Source organism: Xenopus tropicalis, chromosome 5, assembly GCF_000004195.4.
Source record: "Xenopus tropicalis strain Nigerian chromosome 5, UCB_Xtro_10.0, whole genome shotgun sequence".
NCBI classification, from domain to species: Eukaryota; Metazoa; Chordata; class Amphibia; order Anura; family Pipidae; genus Xenopus; species Xenopus tropicalis.
Window position 1 is genome coordinate 148,706,990 of NC_030681.2, and position 25,141 is coordinate 148,732,130.

General features: G+C 42.8%; 1 protein-coding gene across 5 annotated transcripts in view; it reads left to right on the forward strand.

Moving 5' to 3' along the window:
- Nucleotides 1-23,481, forward strand: part of cyp2e1.2 (cytochrome P450 family 2 subfamily E member 1 gene 2) — a 24,145-nt gene extending 664 nt beyond the window's left edge. The window contains exons 1-10 of one of the 5 annotated variants that reach the window (XM_031903026.1): nucleotides 44-419; nucleotides 7,071-7,278; nucleotides 9,285-9,447; nucleotides 13,126-13,275; nucleotides 14,138-14,298; nucleotides 17,403-17,579; nucleotides 18,312-18,453; nucleotides 20,546-20,730; nucleotides 22,195-22,336; nucleotides 22,952-23,481. In XM_031903026.1, coding sequence (XP_031758886.1) covers nucleotides 7,108-7,278; nucleotides 9,285-9,447; nucleotides 13,126-13,275; nucleotides 14,138-14,298; nucleotides 17,403-17,579; nucleotides 18,312-18,453; nucleotides 20,546-20,730; nucleotides 22,195-22,336; nucleotides 22,952-23,130 — 1,470 coding nt within the window. In that variant the 5' untranslated portion in view covers nucleotides 44-419; nucleotides 7,071-7,107 and the 3' untranslated portion in view covers nucleotides 23,131-23,481. Of the gene's footprint in view, nucleotides 1-43; nucleotides 420-1,009; nucleotides 1,082-3,571; nucleotides 3,869-7,070; nucleotides 7,279-9,284; nucleotides 9,448-13,125; nucleotides 13,276-14,137; nucleotides 14,299-17,402; nucleotides 17,580-18,311; nucleotides 18,454-20,545; nucleotides 20,731-22,194; nucleotides 22,337-22,951 lie in introns of those variants that run through there. The other 4 variants (XM_031903027.1, XM_031903029.1, XM_031903025.1 and 1 more) reach the window with 4 other exon arrangements.
- Nucleotides 23,482-25,141: the final 1,660 nt, after the last annotated feature.

The following is a 25,141-nucleotide window of genomic DNA, read 5'->3' on the forward strand; positions in this document are numbered from 1 at the left end:
CAGTTGAATGTTTACCCCCCTCTGGGCTTTTACACACCAGCCAGAGAAAGTGATCTTTCTTCCTGAATCAACAAAACAATCTCAAGTGGCTGGGCAAATACATAATATAATCTCATTTCTCAGCCAGACGGAGGGGAGCGCTGGGAGTGTGTTTTGGGCGAGAAAGTGCTGGTATTCTGGCTATTTATATATCATGCTAATAATTCAGACGGCTGGGGGAGAGCATTATAAATGCAGAACTTGATGCATGGGATTCTGGGAAATTTGGAATTTTCTACTGTGTATGAATTATTCTGCCTGCCCAGTGTCCCACACCTGTACCAGTGCACTGCTGCTCTAACACTAGTGAAACCAGTGACGGGTATTTGCACAACCACCAACTGCCACTTGATGATCAATCTACAAATCCATTTCCATGGGTGAGTACTGACACCATAATGTACCTTCATATTCACTTCTTAATTTCATGAGTTTTCACTCACCCCCGGACATCTGAATAAAAGGTGCTTTATTTAGCAACGGCCACTAGGGTGGCGCTATGGGTTTTACACGCGCTCTAAAGGGTTGTATTTGTCTCTTTAAGACATTTATGTGGCACAGCCGAATGCCTTGGGGATATGGGCTAGGCTAGTATATAACTGATTCAGGGCTGGACATATTGCCCCCTCCAGTGGCAGCTGGAGGCATGCTATGGGGGGAGGGGGACTTTGTGGTGATGGTTCTGGTGATACCCCAATTCGACACTGGAAAGGTCTTGGCTGAATATGAGATTGGATCCAAACTAGGGTCGTCACCTAGCAATGTATTGGCTGGTAAATTCATAATAACCTGTTATCCCCCCCCCCCCCAATTCCTGCTTGTATGTTGGCCCTGTCCATCTAAAACTGCCCTCCCCCAGCCCAACTTCGCCATTTTTACCATTAGTTGGATCTGTCTGGCACCACCCTTTCCACCCTCATCGCTCCGCCCCCTCTTACATCACAGACCTGCCCATTTGGCATTATAACCCCACCCTCAGCGACCCCCTGCCCGAGTCACAGGGATAGAGGAGTTCCTGACTGGGAATACAAAACACAAGGAGGTAATTATCTTGACAACATAATATTTTACAAAATGGAAACCAGTTGAGAAAATGTTACAAGAGCAGTTCATATTCAGACACTTATCTGAAGGTGAATGTCCCCTTTAATAAAGGCATTATTGTTTGATTCAATTGGTGCAAAGGTGTTGCAGCTATTGATATTAAGGGAATTACCCCATGTCGGGCTGGCAATAGTTCAGGGATCCCTAGAATCCATGCCTGCTCATTGGCTGTCTATGTAAGTATGTAGGTGTATGTATGGGCCACCAGAACCTTCTATAAATAGCATAGATTCCTGCTCAATTTTTGGGGTTATGTAATAAAAGGCCTGGGAGCAGTAACCCATAGCAACCAATCAGCAGGTAGCATTTACTAGACACCTGTGTAAAAGCAAACATTTTATTGGTTGCTATGGGTAACTGCTCCTGGGCAAACTTACTTCCCTTTATTACATAAGGGGGTTGTGTCCAAACTAGCGCCTTCCACTTGCTCATGAGTTTATAGATGGGGCAATAGTTATTTTTTGTTCAGTAAACTGCTCTTTGTTTGGCCGCGGCACATTGCCAGCTCCGGCCGCCCCCAGCCTTTCACCCACATCTTATCTGTCTGTAGCGGTAAATATTTAACTGCAGCAGTAAAAAAATTAAAGCTAATTGGCAATAAAATGTTATTGAACATCTACAGAAAGTTCTAATATGAAGAAGCCATTGGCAATAGCTCGCCGTATGTTTCTGTTAGACAAGTTCCAAGGTACGTCGGATTGACTTGGGCTTCTTGGTAATAGAGGGGAGATTGAGAGGATTCTGTTTATTCAGTTTATATCCTGAACGTTAGGTTCTGCCAATCAGGAATGAAGGTTTGGGCACAATATTGTAGGGTTGGTCAGTGCTGGGTCAGTTATTTCCTTATGGTTCCTTATGGCAGAGGCCAGCTGGTTCTTCTCCATCTCTGCCCCACACTCCCATAACCCCCCCAGTCACTTTCATATGTTCATGTACCCAACATCCCCAGACCTATAAACAGAGAAGCTGACAAGTAGCCTTTGTTGTCTAGGGGCCATGTTTTTAGGCTTAAGGGTGAAGACACACAGCTACTAGTAGCAGCTACTTCTTGTGGCTACTAAAATAGACAATGCTGATCATTTACTGATAATTGTCTCTACGTGTGTTTTAGCAGAGGCAATTCTCAGTATTGTCTATGGCAGGGGATTTTCTGGAATTTAGTAGCCTGGAAAAGTAGGTGCTACTAGTAGCCCAGTGTGTCTTCACCCTAACTCTCACTGTTTGGCTGCAGAGACTGATGGGCCAAACAATTGAGTTCCAGTGGCCATACACAGGCAGATTTAAGCTGCCAATTTGAGTCCTTTAGACTGATTCTCAAGCTTATCTGCCGTGTATGGGCACCCCCAATGGGCCTCCCCGATCGATATAGAAAAATCAACCAGGTGTCGATCAGGGAATCGCAGGTTTGATTTTTCCCATCAGATCAGGGTCACTGATGCCGTCCTCGGTCCAACAGCTCATATACCCATCGTTGTCATTTATCTAATCAGCCCAATATTGCCTACCTTAGGCGGACATATATAAACTCCCGGCCCTATAAACTCCCGGCCCTATAAACTCCCGGCTCTATAGACTCCCGCCTCTATAGACTCCCGCCTCTATAGACTCCCGGCCCTATAAACTCCCGCCTCTATAAACTCCCGCCTCTATAAACTCCCGGCCCTATAAACTCCCGGCCCTATAAACTCCCGCCTCTATAAACTCCCGCCTCTATAAACTCCCGGCCCTATAAACTCCCGGCCCTATAAACTCCCGGCCCTATAAACTCCCGCCTCTATAAACTCCCGTCTTTATAAACTCCCGCCTCTATAAACTCCCGCCTCTATAAACTCCCGGCTCTATAAGCTCCCGCCTCAATAAACTCCCGGCTCTATAAACTCCCGGCCCTATAAACTCCCGCCTATATAAACTCCCGGCCCTATAAAATCCCGCCTCTATAAACTCCCGGCCCTATAAACTCCCGGCCCTATAAACTCCCGGCCCTATAAACTCCCGCCTCTATAAACTCCCGCCTCTATAAACTCCCGGCCCTATAAACTCCCGCCTCTATAAACTCCCGCCTCTATAAACTCCCGGCTCTATAAACTCCCGGCCCTATAAACTCCCGCCTCTATAAACTCCCGGCCCTATAAACTCCCGCCTCTATAAACTCCCGCCTCTATAAACTCCCGGCCCTATAAACTCCCGCCTCTATAAACTCCCGGCCCTATAAACTCCCGGCCCTATAAACTCCCGGCCCTATAAACTCCCGCCTCTATAAACTCCCGGCCCTATAAACTCCCGCCTCTATAAACTCCCGGCCCTATAAACTCCCGGCCCAATAAACTCCCGCCTCTATAAACTCCCGGCCCTATAAACTCCCAGCTCAATAAGGAAACTGTGCTAAAGGCCGTGCGGTGCCCTTTAACACACAGAACATGACAGAAGGAATGTTGCTGCCGGTGTAGGAAACACACACAGGTGTAATGCCCCTCCGGCTAATGCTCAGCGAATGTGTCATGTGACCTGGAACTTTTAGCCCAGATTTTTTTTTCTCAGAACACCTTGCAAGGTTACAGCAGGTAATCCTGTGTGGGCGGGGCTAACTAATCCCAACAGGAGACAGCTGGTCCCTATCCATTGCCTGCGATACTGGGGCAAACAGGAACCAGAGAGAGTCTCCGTGCTGGGGCAAAGGGGGCACAACTCACATTCTGCAGCTCCACCTTGCCCTCCCCTTCTGCAGGTTGGTACTTGTAACACCTATTTGATCTCTTTTAGGACAAATCCAGGCTAGTAGTATAATGGAGAGCATGTGTTACATGCGACCTTAATACTTAGGAGTGGGCCTCCGCTATATGGGAGACAAATAATGGAGCGAGGGTGTAGTTGAACTACAACTAGCTGAGGTGTGTAGTGCAAATAGTAAAAGATGGACGCCAGAGGATTCTTATGATGCAATAATAACTGGTTTATTTGACAAGGCACAACTTAAATAGTGCAGCAGGGTATATACTCACAGACACAGCAGTATAGGAATTGGTCACAATGGAAAGTAGCAGATGTGACACTCAAGGAACAGTATAACCCCCTTGAAGGATGTGCAGAGTATTAGCTGTATACCTGAGATGAAGACCTTTCAGTAGGGAGTGTTCCGGCCTACTGTGGTCAAGGGGAGAGCTCCTAACCTGGTACCTGGCGTCTAAAACCGGTCCCTAAAGAACGACAACAGAGCCGGGGTAGGCTAAACCCTTTTACAAACTCCTTGATGGGGCTATTTACTGCCCTTACAAAATAAGCTGACTATTCTCACCACTCCTAGAGGGTGCTATTAATAAGACTGGCTGTGCTGGCTTATCCTCGTTCACGGGGCCCTGTCCCCCACTTATCACTAGGGTATGAGGTCCCCTAGGGTACAAAATGGCTTCTGGGCCTATGTCTGGTCCAGGCTCAATTGGAGCTCTGCCCAGGACACAGCATGCAGCCAAAAGAGAAAGACACTCCTCCTTACAAGACACTATATAGTCTGCAGGGGGAGTGGTCAACCTGACTAAACCTATTAGGAGTAGCTTAATAACTGTAATCTGAGTGTAGAGGGCTCTGCCCTATAACAGTACAGATAAGGAAAGGTAGGGAAGTAAAGCCATAGGGGGCTTAACCCTATGGGTCCCTACATACTGATTGTATTTATTAACCAAATCTTACAACATTCCTTCATTACACACTGCCCTGTGCTGAAACTTGTGTGTCATATTCACTCATATATATTTAGGTGCAGCCTATTATGGGTTGTGTGTATGTATGTATATATAGTACATAGTTTCAGGTGACCTCTAATAGCATTATACCATGGTAATGCCCTATATATATTGATAATGAGTGAGTGCAGAGGGGCTCATGTTGTTTTTTATATATATATATATATAGTCCATTTACAGCAACAAAACCAGTTGCACTGGAACAAGGACAGCACTCTCTTGTTGTTATACACACACACACACACATATGCTGGAACAAGGACAGCACTCCTAGGATTTAAAGAATTGTGAGCAAAATGTAAATGCAAAAATAGAAAGGTAATAATAGTAAGGTAATAAACCTTTCTATTTTTGCATTTACATTTTGCTCACAATTCTTTAAATCCTAGGAGTGCTGTCCTTGTTCCAGCATATGTGTGTGTGTGTGTGTATATATATAATAGACAACAACAAGAGATCCTCTGCACTCCCCCATTACCAATATCTATAGGGCATTAACCCATTCTGTGCATTAAGCTGCCAAGCAATGCCCTCCCCTTTAAGCAAAACAGGGATTGTTTGTCCATATATTGTAATATATTCAGCTGCCCAACTGTGTCCCACTCACCCCCGGTCTGTCCTACACTCACTCACCCCCGGTCTGGCCTGTCCTACACTCACTCACCCCCGGTCTGGCCTGTCCTACACTCACTCACCCCCAGTCTGGCCTGTCCTACACTCACTCACCCCCGGTCTGGCCTGTCCTACACTCACTCACCCCCGGTCTGGCCAGTCCTACACTCACTCACCCCCGGTCTGGCCTGTCCTACACTCACTCACCCCCGGTCTGGCCTGTCCTACACTCACTCACCCCCGGTCTGGCCTGTCCTACACTCACTCACCCCCGGTCTGGCCTGTCCTACACTCACTCACCCCCGGTCTGGCCTGTCCTACACTCACTCACCCCCGGTCTGGCCTGTCCTACACTCACTCACCCCCGGTCTGGCCTACACTCACTCACCCCTAGTCTGGCCTGTCCTACACTCACTCACCCCCGGTCTGGCCTACACTCACTCACCCCCGGTCTGGCCTGTCCTACACTCACTCACCCCCGGTCTGGCCTGTCCTACACTCACTCACCCCCGGTGTGGCCTGTCCTACACTCACTCACCCCTGGTCTGGCCTGTCCTACACTCACTCACCCCCGGGCTGGCCAGTCCTACACTCACTCACCCCCGGTCTGGCCTGTCCTACACTCACTCACCCCCGGTCTGGCCAGTCCTACACTCACTCACCCCCGGTCTGGCCTGTCCTACACTCACTCACCCCCGGTCTGGCCAGTCCTACACTCACTCACCCCCGGTCTGGCCTGTCCTACACTCACTCACCCCCGGTCTGGCCAGTCCTACACTCACTCACCCCCGGTCTGGCCAGTCCTACACTCACTCACCCCCGGTCTGGCCTGTCCTACACTCACTCACCCCCGGTCTGGCCTGTCCTACACTCACTTAACCCCGGTCTGGCCTGTCCTACACTCACTCACCCCCGGTCTGGCCAGTCCTACACTCACTCACCCCCGGTCTGGCCTGTCCTACACTCACTCACCCCCGGTCTGGCCTGGCCTACACTCACTCACCCCCGGTCTGGCCAGTCCTACACTCACTAACCCCCGGTCTGGCCCGTCCTACACTCACTCACCCCCGGTCTGGCCCGTCCTACACTCACTCACCCCCGGTCTGGCCTGTCCTACACTCACTCACCCCCGGTCTGGCCTGTCCTACACTCACTCACCCCCGGTCTGGCCTGTCCTACACTCACTTTCATCTGATTCATTAAGAATTCTGCTGCTTCATTATACATTTAACTGAGTTTTACCTGCTTGCTTTCAACTTGCTTGCTTTCAAGGTTAAACCCCCAAATGGTTGCCCTTTTATTGGCCCACTGGGATCACCTGACTGCAGCTGGGAAGGGTGGGAGCTACTGTAGAAGCTATAGTAAAAAAGGGAAAATTGTGCTCACCACTACATTTTAAACCATTACTCAGGATTATATATAATTAACATTGTATAATGCTATTATTTATATTATATATAAAGCAGGGCCTTAAAATCTCAAGACTAAAACATTGCAATAACAAATAAACTCTTTCTATTACCATGCTTCTTTTCTATTCTTAACAATGCTAAAATGACGCAACATATTTTTTCTTAGGCTTTCTAATTGCAGGTATAACTAAAACCTAATTGCCATGGATCCGGTCTCTGTACTTCTGTCTGTTGTTGTTTGTATTTTCCTATATAAAGTCTTCTATGGTGGGAAAGAAAGACCTGAGAACTTCCCTCCTGGGCCCAAACCATTACCCCTCATTGGGAATCTGCACATAATGAATATGAGGAAACCCCATCTGACATTTATGGAGGTAACAGCAGGAAGCAGTTGTGTGTTGTCACCCCTTTCCCATGATCCTCTCCCCATCCTGCCCTCGGTGCAAGCTGTAATGACAGTGTATACATACAAGTACCCTTTGTTGGGTAAAATTGCACTTGTGTTCTTTAAATGAGCCTTTATTTATGAAACACAGGTCTCCCCACAGATCTCTGGGTGCCTTTGGTTGGTATTGGAGCCCAAAACTTAATGTGCAACATTTCTGCCCTACTTCTTTAGTTAAACTTAAGTTCTCCTTTAATCCTCCCTGTCACTAGTGCAAAGTTCCTTGGGATAAAATTATGAAGTTCTACTGAAAGGCTGGTGGCTTCTTAGTGCTCAAAATAATATACATTGACTTGCATTTTGCAAGATTATTTGTCAAAAGGAAAAATGTAATTCATACTCACAATAATTCTATTAACCTGTGACTTTTTAATTACTTATGTCACTTGATTTCACCTAGATATACAAATTCCTAAAAAAGGTATGCCTTTAGTTCTCTGAGACACTGAGCTATACCCCTACAGCAAATAGCCTGTGCCTGTTCTGGCTTTACCAGTTTAGGGGTGGGGGATGGACTCTTGGTATAAGATTGAAAGGTTCAAAGGCTCTAATTCCCTGAATTCCCTTCATATTTGTAAATCCACATAATATTATTACACTATTACACCAAATGGGATGTATATTTCATTCTGTGTTATATAATTCATATTCAGGAAAAGGCTTGCAAAGCCAACGCAAGGTCAGGTAACTAGAACCCCAACAATCTCAGTTTAGTAACTTGACTAAATTTATCCAACAGGCCACAGTGAGCTCTCTTCTCTAGACTGTATCCCAACAATAGGCCTCCATGAGCTCTCTAGAATAAATCTCTCCAATAGGACATATTGAGCTCTCTAGACTGTATCTCTCCAATAGGCCACAGTGAGCTCTCTAGACTGTATCTCTCCAATAGGCCACAGTGAGCTCTCTAGAATATATATCTCCAATAGGCCACAGTGAGCTCTCTAGACTAAATCTCTTTGATAGGCCCTAGTGAGCTCTCTAGACTGTTTCTCTCCAATAGTCCACAGTGAGCTCTCTAGACTGTATCTCTCCAATAGGCCACAGTGAGCTCTCTAGACTATATCTCTCCAATAGGCCACAGTGAGCTCTCTAGACTGTATCTCTCCAATAGGCCACAGTGAGCTCTCTAGACTATATCTCTCCAATAGGCCACAGTGAGCTCTCTAGACTGTATCTCTCCAATAGGCCACAGTGAGCTCTCTAGAATATATATCTCCAATAGGCCACAGTGAGCTCTCTAGACTAAATCTCTTTGATAGGCCCTAGTGAGCTCTCTAGACTGTTTCTCTCCAATAGTCCACAGTGAGCTCTCTAGACTGTATCTCTCCAATAGGCCACAGTGAGCTCTCTAGACTATATCTCTCCAATAGGCCACAGTGAGCTCTCTAGACTGTATCTCTCCAATAGGCCACAGTGAGCTCTCTAGACTATATCTCTCCAATAGGCCACAGTGAGCTCTCTAGACTGTATCTCTCCAATAGGCCACAGTGAGCTCTCTAGAATATATATCTCCAATAGGCCACAGTGAGCTCTCTAGACTAAATCTCTTTGATAGGCCCTAGTGAGCTCTCTAGACTGTATCTCTCCAATAGGCCACAGTGAGCTCTCTAGACTGTATCTCTCCAATAGGCCACAGTGAACTCTCTAGACTGTATCTCTCCAATAGGCCACAGTGAGCTCTCTAGACTATATCTCTCCAATAGGCCACAGTGAGCTCTCTAGACTGTATCTCTCCAATAGGCCACAGTGAGCTCTCTAGACTATATCTCTCCAATAGGCCACAGTGAGCTCTCTAGACTGTATTTCTCCAATAGGCCACAGTGAGCTCTCTAGACTGTATCTCTCCAATAGGCCACAGTGAGCTCTCTACTACAGGTGCAAACAAATAATTATTGTTTAGCTGACAGTGTTCCAGTAATGCTTCCATTACAGCTGGCTAAAACATACGGCTCAGTATTCAGCTTTCAACTTGGCCTGGAGAAGATCGTTGTGCTTTGCGGCACCGACACAGTGAAAGACGCTCTTATCAACCATGCCGAGGAGTTTTCAGAGAGGGCCAAAATTCCTGTTTTTGAAGATATCGCTAAAGGACATGGTAACCATATTATTATTATTATTAACATTTATTTATAAAGTGCCAACATATTCCGCAGCGCTGTACAATAAGTGGGTTTCATACATTGGACATACAGAGTAACATATAAAGCAATCAGTAACCGATACAAGAGGGGAAGAGAGCCCTGCCCAAAAGAGCTTACACTCTACAAGGAGTAACATATAAAGCAATCAGTAACCGATACAAGAGGGGAAGGGAGCCCTGCCCAAAAGAGCTTACACTCTACAAGGAGTAACATATAAAGCAATCAGTAACCGATACAAGAGGGGAAGAGAGCCCTGCCCAAAAGAGCTTACACTCTACAAGGAATAACATATAAAGCAATCAATAACCGATACAAGAGGGGAAGAGAGCCCTGCCCAAAAGAGCTTACACTCTACAAGGAGTAACATATAAAGCAATCAATAACCGATACAAGAGGGGAAGAGAGCCCTGCCCAAAAGAGCTTACACTCTACAAGGAGACATACAGAGTAACATATAAAGCAACCAATAACCGATACAAGAGGGGAAGAGAGCCCTGCCCAAAAGAGCTTACACTCTACAAGGAGTAACATATAAAGCAATCAATAACCGATACAAGAGGGGAAGAGAGCCCTGCCCAAAAGAGCTTACAATCTACAAGGAGACATACAGAGTAACATATAAAGCAATCAATAACCGATACAAGAGGGGAAGAGAGCCCTGCCCAAAAGAGCTTACAATCTACAAGGAGAAAGGGTTGAGACACAAGGTGTGGGAATGGGCATGAGAGTTGTGAGAGGTGGGGCACAGGGTGTTGCTAAACTAGATTAGGGTAATCTTCTCTAAATAAATGTGTTTTTAGAGATCTCTTAAAGGCAGAGAGATTTGGAGAAAGTCTGATAGATTGGGGGAGCAAATTCCAGAGGAGTTGAGGAGCAGGTCAGTAGAGGAGCGTAACAAGCGGGTTGGATGGTACCTAGAGATGAGTTCAGAGATGTAGGGTGGGGCAGAGTTATGAACTGCTTTAAATGTGAGGGTCATTAGTTTGAATTTTATCCTGGATGGTAGGGGAAGCCAGTGCAGGGATTGGCAGAGTGGCACGGCAGGGGGACTGGCAGAGTGGCACGGCAGGGGGACTGGCAGAGTGGCACGGCAGGGGGACTGGCAGAGTGGCACGGCAGAGGGACTGGCAGAGTGGCACGGCAGGGGGACTGGCAGAGTGGCACGGCAGGGGGACTGGCAGAGTGGCACGGCAGGGGGACTGGCAGAGTGGCACGGCAGGGGAACTGGCAGAGTGGCACGGCAGGGGGACTGGCAGAGTGGCACGGCAGGGGGACTGGCAGAGTGGCACGGCAGGGGAACTGGCAGAGTGGCACGGCAGGGGGACTGGCAGAGTGGCACGGCAGGGGGACTGGCAGAGTGGCACGGCAGGGGGACTGGCAGAGTGGCACGACAGGGGGACTGGCAGAGTGGCACGGCAGAGGGACTGGCAGAGTGGCACGGCAGAGGAGGAGCGGTTGGAGAGGTGTATGAGCCGGGCAGCAGTATTCATTATGGACTGGAGAGGGGACAGTCTTTGGAGGGGAAGGCCAATTAATAGGGAGTTATTATAAGAGAGTGAATAAGAATTTTGGCAGCATCTTGGGTGATAAATGATCGTATTTTGGAGATATTTCTTAGGTGAAAGTGACATGATTTGATAAGTGATTGGATATGAGGAGTGAAGGACAGGGCAGAATCAAGGATAACCCCAAGGCACCGGGCCTGGGAAGATGGGGTGATGGTAGAATTGTTAACCGTTATAGATACCTCGGGAACAGAGTGGGCGTTGGATGGGGGAAAGAGAACCAGTTCAGTCTTAGAGAGGTTTAATTTAAGGTAACGTTGGGACATCCAAGTGGAGATAGCGGACAGGCAGGAAGAGACGCGAGAAGCTCTGGGTTGAGATCAGGAGAGGAAAGATAGATCTGAGTATCGTCAGCATAGAGGTGGTACTGAAAGCCAAAAGAACTGATTAGTTTGCCAAATGAGGAGGTATAGAGAGAAAATAGTAAGGGGCCCAGGACAGAGCCTTGGGGAACCCCGACAGAAAGAGGCAAGGGAGAAGGTGATTCCCCATTGTAAGAGACACTGAAGGATCGATCTGAGAGATAAGATGAAAACCAGGATAAGGCAATGTCACGAAGGCCAAGAGAGTGGAGAGTCTGAAGGAGAAGAGGGTGATCCACAGTGTCAAAAGCAGAAGAGAGATCGAGAAGTATTAGTAGCGAGTAGTGTTTTTTGGCTTTAGCCGATAGGAGGTCATTTGTTAGTCGGGTTAGAGCAGTTTCGGTGGAGTGTTGTTGTCTAAAACCAGATTGTAGGGGATCCAGGAGGTTATTGTCAGAGAGGAATAGCGTCAGTCGGTTGTATACTAGGCGCTCAAGCAGTTTGGAGATGAATGGGAGCAGAGAGATAGGTCGGAGGTTAGTAGGATTAGAGGGATCAAGGGAGGGTTTTTTCAGAATAGGGGTTACCAGTGCATGTTTCAGTTGGGAGGGAAAGATTCCAGTAGAGAGCGAGAGATTGAATAGATGAGTTAAGGATTTGATAAGACAGGGGTTGGCATTGCATAGAAGTTTGGTAGGAATGGGATCAAGCGGGCAGGTAGTAAGGTGAGAGGAAGACAACAGTTTTGAGACTTCCTCTTCAGTCACTGGGGAGAAGGAGCCAAGAAGAGACTGGGGAGCATGTAGGGAGGGAGGGGAATGGTTATGGGTATTAAGTTGGTGTCAATTTTATTTTTAAAGTGCTCTGCAATAGCTTGAGCCGTGACTGAAGCACACGGAGGGGGCGGAGGAGGGGACAGCAGAGAGTTAAAGGTAGAGAAGAGTTGTGCAGGTTTTTTAGAGAGGGAGTTAATAAGTGCAGTGAAGTAGGTCTGTTTAGCTTGGCAGAGGGTGGTGTTGTAGGAGAGCAGAGCAGATTTGTATCTGTTTGTGACTAGTGATGAGCGAATCTGTCCAGTTTCACTGAAAAATTCTTTTGAAAGATTCGTGGAACGGTGAAAAATTTGCGAAACGGCGAAAATGTCGCGTGTAAAAAAAAGTTGACGCCCGCGACTATTTATTTTGATGCCGCGACTATTCTTTTGACACCTGCGACTATTTATTTTGACGCTTCAACTATTCTTTGATGTCCGTGACTATTCTTTTGGCGCCCGACTATTTATTTTGACGCATGACTATTCTTTTGACGTCCGCGACAATTTTTGGACGCACAGCGAATTTTTCCGGGGCAAATTTTTTTCATCCGTTTCGCGAAACAATCCGCCAATGGCGACACGCGGAAATTCGCTGCAAATCCATGTCTGGTGAAACATTTTGCCCATCACTATTTGTAACAATTATTTATTTGGTTTCATAATTCATCATAGAAAGCACCTCAAATCCAGCAAGTGTTGGGTAACATGGGAGTCTCCTTCTGTTCCTACTCGCTGTAGTGCTTATAGCAGAAACCAACCGGCAGTACATTATAAACCTACATTGAGCGCTAGAACTACGAAATGCACCTAGCCTTTATCATAAGGTCAAAATCTATGAAAGTATAATTGGTCTAAGGATAGAACTGAACTTCACAGTACCTTATGACTGAATTGGGGCAGTGTAATAGTGGTACTTGTGCTGCCATCTTACAAACAGACTTTTCTTCTCAGGTATTGTTTTTGCTCATGGAGAGAACTGGAAGGTGATGAGAAGATTCACTCTTTCTGCACTAAGAGACTTCGGGATGGGGAAGAAAACTATAGAAGACAAGATTTGCGAAGAAAGTGACTGTTTAGTAGAAACATTTAAGTCCTATAATGGTGAGTGAGTGAGTGTGTGTGTACTGTATATATATATATAAATGCCGGGTGATATAGATAATTTACATTTAAACTATGTTGGTACCCTACTGTAACCTAAAGTGGCTGCAGCGGCCATATACACTGCCCATTGACCAATAAAAGAATAGTTAAGAAAGAAGCAATGGCAGAGACAGACAGGCAAAGTGGGCAAGGAAGCAAATCAATATGGCGGCACGTGTGTAATGAGATATTACACAAGTTATTTTACGTTTCAATTTCCTTTGTATATAAGAAGGCATTTCATTAGCTTTAGTGGGCACTGACTGACACTGACTAGAGTTGCAATGCCTGTTATCCACAATAACCCCAATTTCTTATCAATAAAGGCAACTCCATTTAATATATAAGCATTTATGTTGGTTTAATTAAATGTATATCATTGCATTCATCAATGTCAAATCATCTTTATCAGTCTGATGTCAAGTCCCCTTATTTATTTGTATCAAATCTACATCAACCCCCAAGGTCCCACCTCCTTGCAATTACATTGTGTTCCAATAACTTAACCCCTAATATCTTTTCAAAACATTTTTCTAACACAAATGCTAGCGGGCCTATAGTTACCTATCTGAGGAAATGATCCTTTTTTAAATAATGGCATCATGCCAAAAAGAATGAAGGTTAATTAAAGCTGAGACATTGCACAGAAGAAGATATATAGGAAATAGGATACATGCAGAAACAGATTTTAGCATTAATAGGAATATGGTTGGGATATTTTGTGTATAGTCTCTTGGAGAATATCCTGGAATAACAACAACTGTATGGATATGTGTTTACTTGTACATATTTGATGATATTTTCTCTTCTTTTCCCTTAGGGAAGCCGTTTGATAACACTTTCATACTGAATTCTGCTGCAGCCAACATCATTGTGACCATACTCCTTGGGGATCGCTTTGATTATAAGGATCCAAAAATGCTAAACCTTATAAAAGTAGTGAATCAAAATATGAGGATTGGTGGTGGTTTTATGGTTAGGGTAAGTTGTTTTATTCCATACATTTTTTTTTTAAATTCTCATGTACAGGTATGGGATCCCTTATCCAGAAAGTTCTGAATTATGGAAAGGCCATCTCCCATAGACTCCATTATAAGCAAATAATTCTAATTCTTAAAAATTATTTCCCTTTCTCTGTAATAATAAAACAGTACCTGTACTTGATCCCAACTAAGATATAATTACCCCTTATTGGGGGCAGAACAGCCCTATTGGGTTTATTTAATGGTTAAATGATTCCCTTTTCTCTGTAATAATAAAACAGTACCTGTACTTGATCCCAACTAAGATATAATTACCCCTTATTGGGGGCAGAACAGCCCTATTGGGTTTATTTCATGGTTAAATGATTCCCTTTTCTCTGTAATAATAAAACAGTACCTGTACTTCATCCCAACTAAGATATAATTACCCCTTATTGGGGCAGAACAGCCCTATTGGGTTTATTTAATGGTTAAATGATTCCCTTTTCTCTGTAATAATAAAACAGTACCTGTACTTGATCCCAACTAAGATATAATTACCCCTTATTGGGGCAGAACAGCCCTATTGGGTTTATTTAATGGTTAAATGATTCCCTTTTCTCTGTAATAATAAAACAGTACCTGTACTTGATCCCAACTAAGATATAATTACCCCTTATTGGGGCAGAACAGCCCTATTGGGTTTATTTAATGGTTAAATGATTCCCTTTTCTCTGTAATAATAAAACAGTACCTGTACTTGATCCCAACTAAGATATAATTACCCCTTATTGGGGGCAGAACAGCCCTATTGGGTTTATTTAATGGTTAAATGATTCCCTTTTCTCTGTAATAATAAAACAGTACCTGTACTTGATCCCAACTAAGATATAATTACCCCTTATGGGGCAGAACAGCCCTATTGGGTTTATTTAATGGTTAAATGATTCCCTTTTCTCTGTAATAATAAAACAGTACCTGTACTTGATCCCAACTAAGATATAATTAATCCTTATTGGAGGTAAAACAATCCTATTGGGTTTATTCAATATTTAAAGACTCAACTTATGGAGATCCATATTACGGAAAGGTCCCTAATCCGGAAAAACCCAGGTCCCAAGCATTATGGATAACAGGTCCCATACCTGTATAGTGCTAAATTGTCAAAGTAATCAAGAAGTTATCAAGAAAATAACTGAGTAGGACAATAGTAATGACTTTTTCTTATTTTCCTTTGCCATAAACAAGTTTTTAGCCCATCACATTATTTCAGTTTCGTGATATTTTGGTTGCAGCAAAAATTGCAGATTTGAGACGGCAAACTCCAAATTTTTGAGCTTTATTAAGCGAAGAAAACTCAGCATCAGACAAATTCAGCATTTAAAAGCAGTGGGAGGGTGTCTTTTTGGTAGCTTAATGCACAGAATGTCTTAATGCCCTCTGTATATAATGGACCTTTTGTCTCGATCTATATGCATTTTGTGGTCACAACCTCATTGCAACCCTACTTAATATCTTAAAATTTAGTGGTGAGCACAAATTTCCCTTTTTTGCTATAGTCCAGAATCAACCAAACATTGGGCACAAATGGAAAAACATGGGGTGTGATGTTTGGGGAGGAGTGGGGGGATGGGAAGGCAAAACGGCACGAGCAGAGTTTTATTGATAAAGGACCCCATACCTGATTCCATTCATTTATAAAAATGCAACTATTTTTTTTTTTTTTATTTAAGCCATTTTTATAAAATGGCTGAAATGCAGATTTTAGATGCCAAATGTTTTTTTTTTCCAAAATTTTCAAGTTATTTTTTTCAGTTGATAGATCTCAAAAACTTAAGTTAGGAAATACTTAATTTTGAAAATGTATGAATTTGAGATATTATCGCTCCAAAGTCTATGATGTTTGAGTGCCTATGCTGGGAGGGGGGTATACTGTACTACTCTCTTAATAGAGCTTTAGACTTTAGCCTGGCAATATTATGATGCAAGTTGGAATGCAGCCATGCTGCCTGGTCATCTTTCACTGGATTTCCTTCCTGGCTGGGGCTTTCTGTTCAGTGTCAGGTAAGTGATAGGGGGCGCTGAGGAGGTAAAGTTGGGAAGATGTGAGTCCTTAAGGCAGGGGCTGATAATGTGAGGACAGGAGCAGGATGAAGAAACTGGAGACTGGATGGAGCAGGATGGAGAGGGTGAAGAAACTTGAACCTGATAGCAGTGAGAATGAAGTGGGTGAAGACTCAGGGACAGAACAGTATGGAGTGGGTGTAAAACCAGGTCAGGACTGGATGACGGAGAGGCTGTAGAATGGTAGCTGGATGGTGCAGGGTGCAGTGGACCAAGAATCAGGGATCGACTGGAGCAGGGTAGAGCAGACAGGCATGAGCAGGACTTGAGCAGGACTGGGGGTGAAGCAAGGACAGAACAAAAGCAGAAACAGGGAAGAGAACAATCAATACAGGAGAAGGACCAGATGAAGGAACATGAGTAGAGCAGAGAACATGACAATAATAGGAACAGACAAGAGCCAGAGCAGGAAACAAGAGCTAGGGATGGTGCCTCAGTGCTCAATGTAAGGCCAATACTCAGGCACCGCCAGTGAAGAGTATTGAGTTTATACAGGCCAGGATCAGCCCTGATTGGCTGGTCCCAACCCACCAATAAGACTGCAGGAGAGAGAACATAGGCAGATAAAAGGACAAGAAGGAAAATGAATAGGAGATGAGTGCTTGCCGGTTCCTCTCCTGGTCCAGCAGCTAGGGAGAGCAGCCAGAACCCAGAAGGTCCCTGGTTCAAAACCCAGCAGAGCCTCATGTTCAGACTCTGTGTCCATATCCCTATTCCCATTAGGATAGGCAGGAGACTAATTATGACTCCTCTTCCTTTCCTAAGGGAAGTAACATGGTGAGTTCACACTAGGTAGCAATCCCAATAGTAGTATAATCCTCCAATGCTGCGATTTAAACCGTGTAATAAAATGTCTGATAGGAAGGAGAGACCATTTCAAATAATTTTCATTTTGTTTTATTCTTTTTTCAATTCATATAGTATGGTGACAGTTTTAAATGATTCTTTCTACAAATGAAAATGTTTGTAATCCCAATTCTATTCCATTGTTTCTTCAAGCTGTATAACACATACCCAACTATTATGAGATGGATTCCCGGCAGTCATCAAACTGTTTCTAAAAACGTAGCAACAATATTCAAGTTTCTCAATGAGACATTTACGGAACACAGAAAAGTACTGGACGTAAATGACCAGAGGGATCTCATTGATGCGTTTCTTGTCAAGCAACAAGAGGTAAGGCTGAATTCACTGCTAAATAGACAATATCTGGGTTCATACTTTAACCCTCTCTCCGGCTGATCCTGTGTTGCCACTCAAGATGTATGGGCCGGCCCAAAACCAATGGCTCTGGCTGGTTCAAGTCGGCAACCTTAGGATTCATTTATATATAATCCCTTATAGGAGAAAGAGAAAGGTAAAAACTAAGTAAGCTTTATCAGAAAGGTCTATGTAAATACAGCCATAAGCACTCACAGAAACGCTGCACTGACTTCTCTGTCAAAAGATTTGTTGTGTCTGTTTTCCTGTGCCAGAGACATGCAGCTTTCAGCTCTCTCCTCTCTCCTGCTCCCCCCTCCCTCAAGAATGCTAAGAACTCACTCCCCCCCCCTTAGGAATGTGGATCTGAGCCAATCAGCAGGAAGCTGACTCATAGCCTTACTAACTGAGCATGTTCACTTGGTCTGAGTGTCTGTGCAGGAGTGAGGCATTATGGGAACTTTCTTTACCCAGCTCTGCGTTTTTTCTTCTTGTTTGGCTTCTGATCAACTGAACGGGAGAAATATGGGGAACCTTAAGGGCACTATTGAGAGAACTGAAGGTATGCCTGCAGCTTGAGATTAACTCTTTATTAGCCTTTCCTTCTCCTTCATATACTGTTCAATGCTAGTCAGTACAGAACTCTGTATACTTTGTGCTTTCTTAATCTGTAATGCAGACAATATTAATTTGGATCTGCAATTTCAGGAGGAACTTTCTTCTAAAAAGTTTTTTTACAACCAAAACCTCACAGTCCTTGTAACCAATTTATTTGCTGCTGGAATGGAGACAACCTCTACCACCCTTCGATGGGGCCTCCTGTTAATGATGAAGTATCCAGAAATCCAGAGTGAGTATGCAGTGTGTATTGTAGGGTTGCTTTATGCATTGGTGGACCTCAAGAGGTTGAGGAACATGTCCCTTATGTTGAGACAAGGCTCACTGTTTGTATAATATAAGGTAAATGTAAATGATAACCATAAGAACATGCTTGATCACTAAGTGGCTGATTTACTAAGACATGATTTCGAATCCGAATTGGAAAAATTCCGTTTGGAAACGAACATTTTGCGACTTTTTCGTATTTTTTTCGATTTTTTTCGGCTTCTTTACGAATTTTGCGTAAAAACGCGAGTTTTTTCGGCGTCTTTACGATTTTTGCGTAAAAACGCGAGTTTTTCGGCGTCTTTACGAAAGTTGAGCAAAGTCGCGATTTTTTCGTAGCGTTAACACTTGCGCGCAAAGTTGCGCCTTTTTCGTAGCGTTAAAACTTAAAAGGCGCAACGTTTCGCGCAAGTTTTAACGCTACGAAAAAATCGCGACTTTGCGCAACTTTCGTAAAGACGCGAAAAACTCGCGTTTTTACGCAAAAATCGTAAAGACGCCGAGAAACACGCGTTTTTACACAAAAATCGTAAAGACGCCGAAAAACTCACAAAAAATACAAAAAAGTCGCAAAATTACCGATCATTACGAAAAAAACACAATCGGACGCATTCGGCCCGTTCGTGGGTTAGTAAATGTGCCCCTAAGAGTGTGATGAAGTGTCAAATGACTATCTGTATTGCTCTTCTGAAACATTTGGAAGTTGTGTAGATTGGCATTTTCCTTGTGCTTCCTTGGGCATGTAATAAATATAGATAAATGGAGGGCACTCACTTCACAGTCAAAAATACAATATAGGTGTTTGGTGCAAAAAAACCCAAAAAATTGTCCCCCCATATAGGGTACCAGGGACAATCATTTTTAAATAGAATAAGGGTTGGCACACAGAAAACACAAGCACAGTGGTAGTTTTAAAAAAGTAGTTATCCTTTATATAATATACAGAATAATCAATTTTAATTACAAAATAATACATAAAGTTGCAAAATAATACATACCGCAAAAATGTGCATAGGCAAAAAGACACACAGGTTAGCGGGTACACTTGCCAAAGATGAGAATTACCCCAACGTTTTGGCAGAAAGCCTTTCTCAAGGGGAATCCTGGGCATGTATAAGATTAAGGTTGATGTCCCCACCCAGTTAATATAATGGGTTTAAGGTGGAGATGGAGCAGGATATGAACCCTTTCAGTGCCATTTATGATGCCTTAGGGCTTAGGCAGTGGGACATTTATTGACAATTGTGATCTCAGCCAATCATTTACTTGTCTTAAGAGAATGAGGTGACAGTGATTTGGTAAAATTATGGTTCAGCCAATATCCACTGGGACATGGCAGTGGATATTGACTGAAGGCTACTTTACAATTTTTTTATTTTTATTTGCTTGGTATTCGTGATGAGCGAAACTGTCCCGTTTCACTTCGCTAAAAAATTTGCGAATCTTTCAAAAGATTCGCGAAACGGCGAAAATGTTGTTGCGCGTCAAAAAAAAATTGTTGCCCGCGGCTATTCTTTTGTCGGCCACGGCTATTATTTTGTCGCGCGGCTATTCTTTTGACGCTGCAAAAATTTTGCGAAACAATCCGCCAATGGTGAAACACGGAAATTCGCCACGAATCCATGCCTGGCAAAACATTTTGCCCTTCGCTACTTGGTATATGTCTATAGGAAACATGAAGAGGTGAAAACACATTTTCATTTTGTTTTTTCTATTAGCTCTTATACAGGTGTCAGTATCTCAGCTCCATGTTTCATCCCCAAAGGATTCTATTGTTTTTAGATTCCTTAGTACAGTGGTTCTCAACCTTCCTAATGCCGCGACCCTTTAATACAGTTCCTCATTGTGGTGACCCCCAACCATACAATTATTCCTAAGACCATCGGAAATATGTGTTTTCCGATGGACTTAGGCGACCCCTGGCCATTGCCCAGATACAACACCAGATGGTGCGCATATTCCATTTCATGATACTATAATAGTATAAGAAGCTCTTTTTATTATGACAACAGAATCTTATTAAAGCCTGTTAATTGCTACATTTATATTTGCCCCAGAAAAAATCCAAAAAGAAATCGATCAAGTGATTGGCTCAGCCCAACCTCGCCTTGAGCACAGGAAACAAATGCCCTATACTGATGCCGTTATCCATGAGATTCAGAGATTTGCCAACATCGCACCTATTAACATTCCCCATGAGACAACTCAGGACGTCACATTCAGGGGCTACTTTATTCCAAAGGTACATTCAGTAATTGCTCATTATTTTTGTAGATTTTAAAGTTTAAAGTCAGGTGAGTCCAAATAGTCCCCATTTCTTGCCTTCATTCTGTATCTCTTCACTCAAGGCAAATGCAAGTCGTCAGCTTCTTGTTCCCCTGACTGTTTGGTGGGAGAAGCTTGTACTGTATGTGGCCAAATAAACCTTTTTCTATAAGACCACCTGCTTGGCCATGTTAAGATCTTCATGATGGTGGCTCAGAGAAATGGTACAGGTATGGGATCCCTTATCCGAAAACCCATTATCCAGAAAGCTCCGAATAACGGAAAGCCCATCTCCCATAGACTCCATTTTAATTCAGATTTTTAAAACTAATTTCCTTTTTCTCTGTAGTAATAAAACAGTACCTTGTACTTGATCCCAACTAAGATATAATTACCCCTTATTGGGGGCAGAACAGCCCTATTGGGTTTATTTCATGGTTAAATGATTCCCTTTTCTCTGTAATAATAAAACAGTACCTGTACTTGATCCCAACTAAGATATAATTACCCCTTATTGGGGGCAGAACAGCCCTATTGGGTTTATTTAATGGTTAAATGATTCCCTTTTCTCTGTAATAATAAAACAGTACCTGTACTTGATCCCAACTAAGATATAATTACCCCTTATTGGGGGCAGAACAGCCCTATTGGGTTTATTTCATGGTTAAATGATTCCCTTTTCTCTGTAATAATAAAACAGTACCTGTACTTGATCCCAACTAAGATATAATTACCCCTTATTGGGGCAGAACAGCCCTATTGGGTTTATTTAATGGTTAAATGATTCCCTTTTCTCTGTAATAATAAAACAGTACCTGTACTAGATCCCAACTAAGATATAAATAATCCTTATTGGATGCAAAACAATCCTACTGGGTTTATTTAATGTTTTATTGATTTTTTAGTAGACTTAAGGTATGAAGATCCAAATTACGGAAAGACCCCTTATCCGGAATACCCTTGGTTCCGAGCATTCTAGATAACGGGTCCTATACCTGTACTAGGAAAGACTTAATTTTAATCCGTTAGCAAGTCACAAATACCCTTGACATGTTGACAACTCATATTAAACCATGACATTTTAATCTCCATGAAGAAGAAAATGTATCCAGAAACTCGTGCCATTACAGCCATTTACTTCTCTTTTACAATGCACATACTGAGGCACAGATTAACAAACGTTGGGTGGTCCTACAAGTGGATTGTGAGGAGGCAAGGTGTAAGGTGTAAGTGTCTCTATCTGCCCTTGATGCTTTTGGAAATGCTAAAGAGGCTTCTTCAGGCGGACATGAAGCCCAAAAAGGCTTAAATCATCTGTGGAAATATATTCAGTTCAATTAAGTTGCTTATTTCCCCACCATGCCATTACATAGCCCAATGATGTATTCCTGGGGGACACCACTGCATGTTTTAATTCATTCCATAATTTTCAAATTTTTAGGGAACCCAAGTGATCCCCCTGCTGGCATCTGTCCTGCGAGATAAAGCCTATTTCAAAAAGCCAGAAGAATTTTACCCGGAACATTTCCTTGACTCAGAAGGGAATTTTGTTAAAAATGAGGCCTTCCTTCCCTTCTCAGCAGGTACTGTGACTAATTAATATCTATCAACAAGCTTAGAAGCATCTTTGTATCTACTAAGCTGAATATAATCATTATTACATCAATTAAATGCTATTCTATTACTGGAGTATGATGTCTTTTATCTAGAGTGTTTGGAACCCATACTTGTATGAAATTATTTTACTATCTATATTAACAGAAGACTTTGTAGCATAAAATTACAAGATGCTGTTGGAGATTGGTCAGCATTAGCAGTATTAAATGGTGAGAATGTGCAAGACAAAATGATGATTAGATAGAATGATTAGATAGAATGACTAGAACATACAATAGGGAGAAATGTGGGTTTGAGAATATGTGGGATATAATTGGCAGAATTTGGAAGTCTAAATAATAAGAATGTCTATATAAATTGGTGAAAAAAGGGTTAGAATGAACAGAATATTTGGGATAGAATGATGAATCTAGGATAGAATAGTTAAAATGAAGAATGTGTAGCAGAATGACAATCAAATAAATGTGATGATTAGAATGTGTGGGGTAGTATGAGCACAGACAGAAAGATGAGGATACAGAGAACTAAATTAAAGCCTTACTCGCCATTTTTACTATAGACTTACGGCCTTTCCCACTTAGGTAAAAGAAGTTGTGCCGGAGAGACGTTGGCCAAGATGGAACTCTTCTTGTTCTTCACAAAGTTACTGCAGAACTTCACATTCCAACCCCCTCCTGGAGTTGAGGTCCAACTGACCTGTGGAGTTGCCTTGACATCCATACCTTTAGACCATAAGATCTGTGCTTTGCCTCGCAGCTAGAATAGAAATGTACATAATAGCAAGTAAATGAAGCTGCTACGTAAAAGAAAAGGAAAGAAGGCAGCCATTTTAAATCTAAAACTACTGGGTATGAAAAGCTCAGTGCTTATCATTCTTGTGCTTGCAGCCGCCATCTTAAAGAACAATTCAACACAGTTTTTGTTTTTTTTACTTGTATGTATGTGTGTGTGTGTGTGTGTGTGTGTGTATATATATATATATAATTTGCTATAATTTAGTGGTTCCTGCCATTTTACCAAGTTTCTCTGTTTTGTATCTATAAATATGTCAATGAAAATATAGTAACAAATGCACAAAATATTGTTGAATAAAGGAAGTACATTCAGAATAGACACTGGAAAGTTTTTCTTATAGTTGGAGAATAACTCATAGGGGGGAATTCACAAAAGTGGTGATATTCCGACAAAATAAAAGTGGAGATAGATTTGTCGAATTTTCCACCTAATTCACAAACCTCTATCTCCACTTTTGTGAATTTGTCTTTTAAACAGACAGTTTTCAGATTTTGTCATTTTCCCGACATTTTTTTTATGAATTTGCCTTTAGCTCTTAGTAAATCTATCGGTGCCATCAAACCCAGTCCCACAGCTACAGGAGCCTCGGGGTAAGGATTTTACCAGGAGGATTTTGCATTTCATGTGCCATTTGTCATTTCACTTTAGGGGCATTTCCTGAGGGGTAATTTTAGTTTGCCCAGGGAAACTATACATCATTGTTTTCAGGAGAATCTGGGCTTTATAAAGTTTTTTATATTTCTGTGTAATTCCACTTCTGTAACAAGATTTAAGGGTCTAAATACCTCTAGCCCCTACACATTACTGGGCAGCAGCAATCCGCCCCCCCCCCCACCAACATGCCCGGTGAATAGAGCTCCAACAGGACTAGGGCCCACCGGGTTTTTATCCAATGCCCTGTTGGGCCAGTCCAACCCTGTACCCCAATATCCCAGTTTGGGTGCCAGTGTGTATGTGCTGTTAAGCAGCTCTGTAGTTCAGGACATGCAATGGGGGCACAGATAAGTTGGGGCAAATGTCAGTCATTTAATAAAAATGTTTACAATATATTCACACAAAATGTTATTATTGCCTCATTGATTAAGCTAAAACTAGCATAATCATGCAAAGGTAAAAACTTTTTATATATAAGATATTAATTAAACTTTTTTTAATCAGTCTTTTACTTTTTTATAAAATGTTAATGAGGCTTTTTGCACTTATTGTTCTAGGGTTAGACAGAAACCTGTCCCCTAACAATAGGCTGCTAATCCCCATTAATATGTTACTGACCCCCCAATGGGGCCCCTACCTTAGGTGTGAAATGGAGACTGGGTGAAACAAAACAGAAGAGCTTAGAATTGATCTGACAGTTACACTGAGCTTCACTCCATTTTGAAAATGTCGGGGGAAAATGTCAGGAAAAAATGTCGTTAAAACGTTGTATAAGTGTTGTTTAAATGACAAATTCACAAAAGTGTCTGTAAACTGTCTTTCTTTCACCAAAAATGGAAAAGTGGCGGTTGAGTCGGAATTTAGGTGGATTTCTGTTTGTGAATCTGGAGAAAGTGTTTTCCACCAGTTTTTCCACCACTTTTACTCCAAAAAGGGTCTCTCTCCACTTTTGTGAATTCCCCCCATAGACTTTTGTAACTTGGACAAGAAGAATCCAATGTTGTATCTTAGAAAAGGGAAAGTCAACCTTATGAATGTAGATAGGCCTTACGAAGCAGCAGAAACAGTTACTGTATAAATAGAATACTGTGTTAGAAATAGTCTCGTATATAAAGCTTTATAATCTTCTTAACTAGAATTGAACAACCGCAACGTCCTACTGTAGTATATTGGCAAAAATGTATTGCACTTATATGCATCTATTTGTTTATTGATATGCAGTGGTTGTTGTACTTTTTTTGGTTCAAGCCACACTGGAGGTCCAACCTTTGTTAAAGGGATACTGACACCTTAAATTAAGCTGTTTTTAAATATACCATAGC